This window comes from Procambarus clarkii, chromosome 20 (assembly GCF_040958095.1).
Source record: "Procambarus clarkii isolate CNS0578487 chromosome 20, FALCON_Pclarkii_2.0, whole genome shotgun sequence".
NCBI lineage: Eukaryota > Metazoa > Arthropoda > Malacostraca > Decapoda > Cambaridae > Procambarus > Procambarus clarkii.
The window spans coordinates 26,011,041-26,022,434 of record NC_091169.1 but is presented as its reverse complement, the minus strand read 5'-3'; the positions used below and the strand labels follow the sequence as shown (position 1 = coordinate 26,022,434).

General features: G+C 35.2%; 1 protein-coding gene across 3 annotated transcripts; it reads left to right on the top strand.

Moving 5' to 3' along the window:
• Positions 1-1,749: 1,749 nt before the first annotated feature.
• Positions 1,750-9,928, top strand: LOC123755399 (mitochondrial fission process protein 1). Of its 3 annotated transcripts, none has more exons than XM_045738011.2 (4): positions 1,750-1,845; positions 2,950-3,009; positions 4,009-4,136; positions 4,278-9,928. In XM_045738011.2, the coding sequence occupies exons 2-4, from the start codon at positions 2,955-2,957 to the stop codon at positions 4,581-4,583; spliced, it is 489 nt and encodes a 162-aa protein (XP_045593967.2). In that variant the 5' UTR covers positions 1,750-1,845; positions 2,950-2,954; the 3' UTR covers positions 4,584-9,928. The 3 variants fall into 3 exon arrangements, with proteins under 3 accessions (XP_045593967.2, XP_045593968.2, XP_045593969.2); XM_045738012.2 differs by having other exon boundaries at positions 1,759-1,856; XM_045738013.2 differs by having other exon boundaries at positions 1,810-1,845; positions 2,938-3,009.
• The last annotated feature ends 1,466 nt before the right edge of the window (positions 9,929-11,394 follow it).

Sequence of the window (11,394 nt, the reverse complement as noted above, 5' to 3'; positions counted from 1 at the left end):
TACGCTGTGGTGAATTGGTCTTTTTTTTTTAATTCCCACATCTTGTCTGAAACACTGCGTATTAGTGGCTTTAGGAATAGTATATACTAACTTTCCCCGTGGTGTAGTGGAGACATGGCGCCGGACATTCGCCTGGCGTTTCGCGAGCGCTTTGTCCTGGGTTCGTATCCTGGCTGGAGAGGATTTCATGGGCGTCAGTCCTTAACTGTAACCTCGGTTTACCCATTAGTAAAGTGGGTACCACGATTTGGCGGGATCGTATTCCGGGGAACATAATAAGATTAAGGACTTGCCTGAAACGCTACGCGTGCTATTGGCTGTAAAAGAATGTAAGAACATTTGTATATATTATATATATATAACAAATATATATCTAGAAATCCAACATTCCGCTTGTAACTCATTTTGTATGTATGTACTGTACTTTTACCTTGTGACGGTAACGCGTTGGTGTTCGGCTGTTTAAGGCTAGGGGTATGGCCTCGTCACATAGTTATAAAAAAAATAGAAAAACTGGAACTTCGTCTGTGGTAAGGTAAGGAGAAGACACACAAAACACAAGTAAATTTTAACAATGAAATTTTAATTACGTTAAATAAATCAAAACATGACAAAAATGGACAAACAAATTCTTATAATAAAATCAATCAATCAAAATAATAAGAATAATTAAATGACACAATGAAAAGTTACGTTAAGGCAAAATAACAAGAAGTGCAACACAAAATTAAAGGGAAGGTGCTGGAATATTGGCTTTAAGCTACCACCTCTCTCAGTACACGCTAACGTCTAGCCGGGAGGAGTGGTAACCACGAAAGCACTGAATATTCTGAGGTCTGAGGTCGTGGCGACCCCAGACATCAAGTAGTATGGGGGGGCGAGTGCAGTTGCAGCCAGACCGGCGACCAATCAGCGGAGCCGGTAGCGATCAACAGGTAGTTTGGCGGTTTGAGTCTGAACAGGTGTCTGGCTGCATACGTTTTGCGCTCTGGCAAACCTTGCTGGTGTTGTTGTCGTTGTTGGACATTTCTTCCATAGTAGTTTTATATAATTTCAACGACGTAATTGTGGAGGGAAGAGCAGGCTCAATCTCTTGAAGGAGATTATCGTCACAACCTAAATAAAAGGTAAAATTACTGTATTAATAAAATAATAAAATTATTATTATAATTATTATTATTATATCATAACCCTCTAAGCTCTGGCACTTTTTGCACTTGTAGGAAACCTCTGCACTTTTTTTTTATTTTAGTTTTATGTTTCACAAGGTATGGATTCCAAGCAGGTGCTGCATATTCCAGTATATGTCTAACAAAAGCTGTGTTTATTGCTTTGAACGCGTCCTGATTTAGGTTTCTAAACAACATTCTAATGTTTGCCAGCGTCCCATATGCTGCTGATGTTACCCTACCTATGTGTGCCTCTGGTGTTAGGGAGGGAATTATATCCACTCCCATATCTCTTTCTCTCTCAGATTCCTGGAATTGCCTTCCATTAATGGTGTAGACATGATTAATGGTGTAGACATGATTAATGTAGACAGATTAATGGTGTCTGGCCTTCTCTCTCCCTCCCCCATCTTCTTCATTTTACACTTATTTAAAATAACAAAATAAGAAGGTCTACAAGAAAGGCTGCTACTAAAATATACAAATATGAGTATATATACACGACAAAACGAAATATTAATTAAAATGACAATAAATTAACTAAATTAAGGTATCCTGGACCGGTTTAGGCTCGTAGTGTTGATGACAACACCAGCCACCAGAGTTCTCGTGAGTCTCGGCCAGTGTGCCTTCAGCAGCGACAGGGGAGCTGCACACAGCTGAAATCTCAGCACCGGTAAGTAATTGGTAAGTGGCACGATGGTTACTGAATTATATTTGCAGTATGTAATCAATATTCATAAAATTTCTGTACTTTCATAGTATTAAGTGACATATATACTAGTGCCTTGCCAGAGATATTGTCCTTCAACATCTGTAGCATGATATCATTTTGAAGATTTTTTTTTTTTTTTTTATATCCACAAGAATTTTTACATTTTTGTAAAAGCCACTAGCACGTAAAGCGTTTCGGGCAGGTCCTTAATTTAATATTCCCTGGAATACGACCCGCCAAATCGCATTAAGAACCACGTACAAATTTACTGCTGGGTGAACAGAAGCTACAGTTAAGGATTGGCGCCTAGTCAATCCTCCCCAGCCAGGATACGAACTCAGGCAAAAGCACTCGCAAAGATATTGATTTTAGGACGTATCTTTCATAAATTCTTATAATCTGTATGTTTCTTATTTGGTAACACTTGTCAATATCCACACTAGAAAATACAACAAAGAGAGGCGATACGATCACTACCTACAAAATAGTAACGTAAATTGAAAAAATTTATTGTGAAGAATTCCCGAGACCAACTTCAAGAGCAAGAGGTCATAGATTTAAACTAACTAAACATTTAAACTAACTAAACAAAATTACCGAAGAAATATAAGAAAATTCACTTTTGCAAACAGTGGTAGACGGTTGGAACAAACTGAGTAGTGCTGGAGGCCAAAACCGTCAGCAATTTCAAAGTGTTATACGACAAAGAGTACTGGGAAGACGGGACACCACGAGCATAGCTCTCATCCTGTAATTACACTGGACTGCTTCACATATTCCTGACATGTCTTGGGCTTGGTTAAGTAAGGCATATACTGAAAGTCCATAATCTGAGTGTCTTCCGTATATCTGTACCATGCTTGGTAGTGCACTTGTAAACCAAAAAAAAATGTCGAGCAATATTTTTGATTTGTTATATCTGCTGTATACATATATTGTATTGTCTTGTAGTTTTTAACACAACTGTAGTGTATTTGTACTCTTGAAATAGCTTGTAATGACAGCGAAGTACTCTATGTGCAGTATGTAAAGGAGCTTTTAAGTATTGCTTAGACACATTTATAGGCGAGATGGCTGCTGAGAAGGAGGTTGACATTTACCGAGACACTCCCGTCCGTCTGCTTGGTGAGTATAGTTATCACAGCCCCTTGTGTTGATATAATAGATTATATAGGCTTTATTTTCGTTGATGGACAGTACATATATTCTTTCTCTTGTGTATACTGTACAGTTTGCATATATAGTAGAAAAACTAAATTCATGGGCAGGTGTACTGTACATATTTTTAATAATAAATATACTTTATTTATACAAGTGTACCTACATATGATACTTGAACAGTAGAGAATTCATAGGTAAGATAAATACAGTACACTGTATAAAGCTACTAATATGCAGAGCATTTTGGCATGTAGTTTTGTATTTTACACATCCTGTTTTTGTGCACTCGGTTTATAATTTTATTTTCTCCATTACTTGCCTTTATTTAATTAAAAATAAAAATTAAACAATTGCTCCATCAGCATTGTAAGTATTCTTAATCTGAAATTGTTCTACACTGATTACATTTTATGTAAAACACATACTATAATTTCACGCAAACATTTAACCTCAAATGTTAAACTTGTTTATAAATGCAGATGTTTAATTCTCTCGTTCATTTAATCCATATGAAGTGTGCATTTGTTTGTTAATTACTGTAGTATAAATACTATGAACTGACATAACTCTTCTTGTTTTTGTTCAGTGTTAGTCCAGATACAGTAGGCCTACTGTACCATTATTTGCTGATCACCACAAGTAGCACTATATTGGTATATACTGTACAGTACATTGGGTTGTATATACCAATACCGAACTGTATTCAATAATCAAGTTTTGAGGTTAGCCTTATTTAAATATATAATGCTTACAACACTACTGTATTTCAATATTAGACAGTCCTTACATATACCTTAATAATGAAATTTATAAATTGTTATACTGTAATTTGTGTTTCCAAGATTTAAATTGTTTAAACTACTCTGACTCATAGTTGTCTTATGTACAATAATATTTATGCAAGCATATACATACAGTAACTGATATTTTCCTGTCTATATTTGTATTCTCTTGTAATTTCAGGCTATGCTAATGAAGTGGGAGAGTCTTTTCGAGCATTAACGCCCCTGTGGTTTGTAAGAGCAACCTACGGAGTATCATCTGCATATGTGGTTGCAGATACTTATGACAAAGCCAAAAAAATAAGCAAGGTAAGTTTAGGCATTGTTTTTTTAATTTAGCTTATAAAATTGATAACCTATTGTTTATTTTGCTATTACTCATTACTGTGGAAATTTCTTCAAAAAACATATAGGGAATGTGAATCCTGTGCAGTGCACTTTATTTTGCAGCAACCAGGAGCCACTCAGAAGGCAATTACACATGCTGCGGTAGACACCCTGGTGTGGCAAGCCCTTGCATCGGTCATCATTCCTGGCTTTACCATTAATCGTGTGTGTGCAGCCTCACTCTTCACTATGGCTCGAACCATACCAAAGGTGCCTCTTGCCACCCGTAAGTGGATCACTACAGCTATTGGCTTGGGTTGCATTCCATTCATTGTTCATCCAATTGACAATGGGGTCCACTTTGTCATGGATAATTCAGTTCGCAAATACATGGATCTGACACCCAAGGAGGAAGAGAAGCTTAAATAAATGATTGTTAAATCTTCAGATTGTAAGTACAGTATCCTAGTTATTAAATTTGAGATTTTATATTTTTTGTGCCGAGGGTAAAATTGGAATTTAATACAGTGTAAGCAGTAGTCCTGGAATATTCACGTACTGGTTTTTGTGATAAATTTTCAATAAAAAGGACAGTCCTTGATATTCTAAACTTAATATTGTATATAAATAGTTCTTTGACCTATCAAGTGAGATCATAACTTCAGATTGAAGTGAAATACAAGCAATTGGTGCTTCATTAACAGTATTTTTAGCAATAAAGTTTTTCAGTATCTTGTACACACATTTACCTATTGTTACCTGTGATTTTGAAGGCTCATGCTTGTGGCAAGTAATCCAAAATTTGACGCCAAGTACATGTCAATGTGCCTTATTTTTAAACTATGGATAGCTCTCTATTTTGCAGGATAATCAAATTTTTTATTTTTATTACTCATTGTTTTTGCCACCACTAATGCAATTATATATATATATATATATATATATATATATATATATATATATATATATATATATATATATATATATATATTACCTTCCACATGCATCATGTGGAAGGTATCTTGGTAGTTTTCCTCTTTAAATGTGATCTTTATACTGATATTATTGCTGGTCATGATTTATGAAATTAATGGTGAAGCTTTATTCAGACTGGTAAGTCAGGACCTACATTGCTAAGAACTTGAATGTTGACTTGTAGAAATATTTGCACGCACATACACACACACTCTTGTAACTCCACTTGCATCTTATTTCCTAGAAGAATTTCCTATTATAAAAGAAGCATCAAAATAACATGCTTAATGTTGCTATGTCTGATTATATTGCATGGTAGACTTGTTGGAAAAGACTTAGTGAACATTATAGTGATGGTAGTGAATATCATTTCTTTCAGCAAAGGAACATGTTTCAGACAGACTTTATATGCTTCAACAGTCAGTTGTTTTATTCCTTGCATGGGCTGTTTACTACTTAGAATGGGTTTCCCAATTGATGATTGTAAGTTTCATGTTTATTTTTTCCCAGTCTATCCTTTTATTACTAAAATTAAATTTATTGAATAATCCTTCTGGCTTGATAATTTTTTAGTCTATTACGAGTATTGATGTTCGTTTGCACTTAAATGAGCATGTGATCCGAGTAGTGGTATCCGAGATTGTAATGCCCCAGATTATTTCTTCATTGTGAAGATTAGATCTAGAATATTTTTGGCTGTTATCTGCTGGTTGAGCAAGAAATTTGTCACATAATCAAAGTTATTCTCTGACCTGTGGTTGGTTATTTCCAGATAGAATTCCTTATGTAATATTGTTTGCTATTCTCCATCTTAGACTGGGCAGGTTGAAGTCACCTAGGAAGATATTCTGATATCCATGATATTGAATATATTAAGGCCATACATCGAGATGTAACACATATCCCTGGACTCCCCAGGCACGTGCATTACCAAGCCGTGATGAGCTAAAAGTATCTTGACCAGATATTTTAACCTATCCCGATTCAGTCAGTAATTGTGTCCTTGGAGAGTCTAGGGAAGTGGGTTTGATTCCATTATATAACCTCAGTATTATTTATGTGCATACCTGGAGTGTGTTCATCATGTTCTTGTAATTTCATTGTATGTATTGTGATGTTTTACAGTTCGATAATTGTTGATACCTGTAAATGAAAATGTGGTTTTGACTCTTGGTGTGTCCTCCTTTGTTTATTAAGAGCTGCATGGATTCATTCCACTCACATGTACAGAATGTTTCTAATGGAAGAGATAAGGTCTCTGTTGAGAGTTTCATGTTTTTAAAATTACAAATAATATTTTTGTTGACCAATCCACACACTAGAAAATGAAGGGACGACGATGTTTCGGTCCGTCCTGGACCATTCACAATCGACTTGAGAATGGTCCAGGACGGACAAAAACGTAGTCATCCCGCCATTGCCTGAATATTTGTTTTGTTTTAGAATATAAAAATATGGATTCATTGTTGTAATGGCTAGTAGGTGATGTTCATACTAGCTTTTAGAATTCTCAGGTGTTTCAAAGATTATCATAGTCATATACTCGGAGTATTCTGAAAAATGTAAAATTTTTTTTTAAAAATTCCTGGTCATTAAATTATGAAGAAACCTTTGAAACACTTGCAGAACAAATAAAATTACCATCTTGGTAATACTTATTAATAAATACTCATCTAAAGAAGCGGGTTAATGTACCTGTAGGTTTGGGGGTACCGCATACATTTCACATTTAAATTGTACCAGTTTGATGTTTGGGTACATTTCCATTCACCTGATGGCTCTATTCATCTAACAGTAAATAGGCTCCCAGGAGTTTTGCAGCTGTTTGCATTCCATCTTGGGAGGCCTAACAGGCTTCCTCTTATCAAACAGTAGAAGACCACATTACATAGCAAATGGGAAGTGTGGGAGGGGGGGGGGGAAAGAAAGGTCAGAGTGAGGGAAACAAGAAGAAACAAACAGAAGATAAGGCTCCTGTGTGTTAAGCTCATAAGCAGTGCTTCCATGGACAGATGTTCTGCAGACGGTGCCTGGAGAACATTGTCTTTAGTGAATCTCATTTTTGAAGATTCATCTTGTACACAGTTAAGAAATTATACATTTGTTCAGTGGATGTACATATAAATACTGTAGTGGAAAGCATTGTGGAAATACTCAGTTTAATTTATAGTTGGATGTGTTTAGTTTTCATATTTGATTTACTGTAAAGGTACATGTAGTTAACTGATATTTCTGACAGGACCAAAAAGACAAAAAAGATACAATATCACAAGACTAGTGGTTTATTGTAGTTTACCTAATTATTGCTGCAGTATGTACAAATGCAGGAAATAGGCACTTTTTTTTGTCGTAAAACCAATTTTTATCCTTAAAAAGTCCAGCATATTATCTTGTATATAATATATTTTGTCGTATGGAATCAGATTAAGGTCGAAGTTGATTTTATGCCAAAATTTTTTAATAAGGTTGGGATATTTAAAATCTCCAAAGGCCTAATAAAAATAAACACATGGATAGTATTTTGAACGTTGTATAAATAGTATTACCTTGATACTCCACACTTACAGGAGTGGTTATAGTATTTCCTCCAGGAGGCTGAATTTGGCCTCTACCATATGATTCCATTATTTTACCCTTGGTAAAAATATTCTAAAGCACTCTTATTTTGATATACCACTTATGCAAATTGTTTCATCTGCTTTATATTTTATGCCCTCACCCTTCATTTGTACTTCAAGTTGCTATACCTATCCTACCCACTCCAGCTGCTTTATTCTTAAAACACTTTTCCACTGTTATTATTGGTAAACACACTGCCCCTTTCCATATTAAAGTTTCACTTTCATGTCGGGCTGGCAGTAGAATATTATGCACTTTTCTTTAGTAGTTTACTAACATTTCTTCCTTTTATCATTGTATTAATTGCTCTTACTTCACATTTCATATAAATTCTGCTTTCTCACTTTGCAAGCTTGGACCTGCTTTTCCCTGGGATAGTAAGTCTACCAATTCCTGCATTCTTCTCTAGTATCTACTCCTTCAGCAGATTAAGACACGTAAAAGACAGCCAACACTGAATGAATACTTTAATCTTTTAGTGAGAACACTGGTGTAGACAACCCAATACCCACAAAGGTTTGAAACAATCTGAAAGAGCATGGACAAATTAATGGAATTTAAAACCCAAGGTGTAGGTAAAATTCAATCTAAAAATGTTAAGGAATTGGCTGAAGAACTGTCTCACAAACTCCTATTCAGAAAATCTCTGGCCCACGGGAAAGTCCTCCTAGATAGAGGTGACATTTGCAAATTTTCAATCCTCAAAATAGGCAGAAAGAACTGCAGAATGCCAACCTGACCAGTCAGCCTAACCTCTTATACTGTACTTGCAAGTTCACGAGAGAATCCAGAGGGAGGGAATCATTCACCATCTAGTAAAATCAATGAACATAGTTTTAAAATCTTACCTTGCTAACCTGCTCAGCATCTTTGAAAATGATAACTCTTAACTTCCAGTAGATGTAGTTCAGGTAAATATCAGTGTTGCCACCCATGTCCTTACCAACATAACTGCTTGTGCATCTCTCCTTGCAGAAGCTAATTTCTTAACTTTTATTTCTACTGTCATTCATAATGCAACTACTGGAGAGAGGTTATCTTGATGTTATCTTGAGTTGATTTCGGGGCTTTTTAGTGTCCCCGCGGCCCAGTCCTCCACCCCCAGGAAGCAGCCCGTTACAGCTGACAAACTCCCAGGTACCTATTTACTGCTAGGTAACAGGGGCATAGGGTGAAAGAAACTCTGCCCATAGTTTCTCGCTGGCGCCCAGGGACCAGGATGGGAGCCGGTCGGCCGAGCGGACAGCACACTGGACTTGTGATCCTGGGTTCGATCCCAGGCGCCTGGCGAAAAACAATGGGCAGAGTTTCTTTCACCTTATGCCTCTGTTACCTAGCAGTAAAATAGGTACCTGGGTGCTAGTCAGCTGTCACGGGCTGCTTCCTGGGGGTGGAGGCCTGGTCGAGGACTGGGCCGCGGGGACACTAAAAAAAGCCCCGAAATCATCTCAAGATAACCTCAAGATAACCACAGGATCACATGTCCAGCATGCTGTCCGCTCAGCCCCTTGACATAATTTTATATTATGAATGGATGAATGTTAGCTATAATGAACTCATTAAATGGGACTTAATCCCATGGCCTTCCTCCTGGCATTGAAATACTGTGAAAAAGTATATGTGACTTAGTTACATATTTACTCCACAGTAATGCTCTTAAAACATCCTGATTTTCAAGATGTTCTAAGAGCAGGATTTTTAGGATTTTCATTTTTTGCTTTCCCACTGTTCATTAATGAATGTCCCTCTCACTGATTCCTTTGATACCACTTATCTTTGTACTGTCATACTGATATCCAGAAGTGCCTAGATAGTTTGACATGCTATGTAGCCTTCTGGATTTGAAAATTTCTTACTGAATGGACAAGAAATTGCATATATTTCCTGTGTTAACTGCAGTTGTTAAATATAGCAATACAACAAATATTTAAAAACCACAGAATGTGTCAAAATATTGTTGCACAACTTTTTTAATGGTTAATTTTGATATGGCAATGTTACTTCAGCTGCTTGGTGATGGCCACATTTCTCCTGTAAAACAGTTGCACATCAAAGCTTGAGGAATGTAAGGATCTAGACTCTTGCTAGCTTACCTTATAAATTAGTATTTACCATGATCCACAACAATTTAAATGTTATTGTTGATTGTTAAATTGCATTTTAATAAAAATTAAGTACAACTTTTGTGCCTCATTACCCTTTTCATACTAGACATGTGCCAAATAATTATTATTCTTGGTCTGTTGATGAATGTCACTTAATACTAGGGCTTTTCCCTACTACTTTGTATTAAAGATATAATGCTTGTAAAATTCCGACACTTCACAAAAATGCCATTAGATATAGCTTCTGTGACATGTTAATAGACCTGCTATAATTATGCAGTACTGCTGTACAGAATATTTTTTTACCTTTAGAAATTACATAATGTATTCTTTAGTCAACATACAATACACAATTTAATATATTTTCTTGTATAGCTGCATTTGATGTTTTAAAACTAAATTGTAATTGTACAGTACAGTATTTACATAACTAGCATTATACTCCAGTAATTGCCAAAGGGTGGCACCAAGCTTTGCATTATACTTAAGTAATAGTTTATATTATTTGTATCCAAAGTGCCACCCCCTATCTTATCTGCAAAATATGCCAAATGTGTGGATATGTTGTGACAGCTTGCCATATGACTATGTATATATCCTGTGATACAATTCAAACAAGCATGCCTGCAATATCTAATTTCACAAACTTTCCAGAAAATCCCTGCTCTTACCTAAAAAACTAGGAACTTGACAAAATCTGAATTATCTTTGAAAGGTTTATTTAAAAAAAAAAAAATTATTACATTATAATGAAATAACATAAATGTGTGGGTCTGCATGACTGACAACACAGCTAGATAGTAAAGCAATTACAAAAATATTAAATATTGTACCATTACTTAATAGGCATCCTTATAAATCATATGACATGCTTCTTTATATTAAACATGATTTTGGTTTTGTATGCAAAATATAAAAAGCAACAGTTATGAGTAATGTTATGCACAAATTGAATATTTACTAAATTTAATTTCTAATTTACAATTGGGTAAAAGCTCACAATCTCAAAACTCTGATATACCTTTTGTTCTACTGCGCTTCCCATATATTTCTTCACATACACTGTACAGTAATAACTTACTAACTGGTATGGAGAATATTCTTATTTACACACACTTGCACAAAAAGATATAAACCTTAGTTATGTCTTAATCATGTATGGATAACACTAGTAACAATTTGTCAATTCTTTCTATCATTTTCTTACTCAAAAACATTCCACGATTACTATATTTTTGTTTGAAAATTTGTTTGAAATTATTTTTTTAACTGAGTACCATATGTAAATAGGTATCCTATTTACATATAGGAACATATGAGAATTCTGAAACCAGCAACTAATTTCTACAATTATGTAACTATGTAAGTAGCTTTCTTAAAATGAGCCTATTCAAATATTTTTTAATAAAAGCTTGTAATATCAAAGTACGGTATAAACAATTTCTTCATATTATACACCAACACCTACAGTATTGTACTAGGTTTTATGGCATCAGTCTTACTTCCCGTCATTCAATTATATAGCGATTAAAGATAATTTC

Excerpts from the sequence above, each read along its gene's own strand:
- LOC123755399 (XM_045738011.2), top strand. The coding sequence starts at position 2,955 with ATGGCTGCTGAGAAGGAGGTTGACATTTACCGAGACACTCCCGTCCGT. Across the intron at positions 3,010-4,008 it reads CACTCCCGTCCGTCTGCTTG|GCTATGCTAATGAAGTGGGA; the intron begins GTGAGTATAGTT and ends TTGTAATTTCAG. Across the intron at positions 4,137-4,277 it reads AAGCCAAAAAAATAAGCAAG|CAACCAGGAGCCACTCAGAA; the intron begins GTAAGTTTAGGC and ends TTTATTTTGCAG.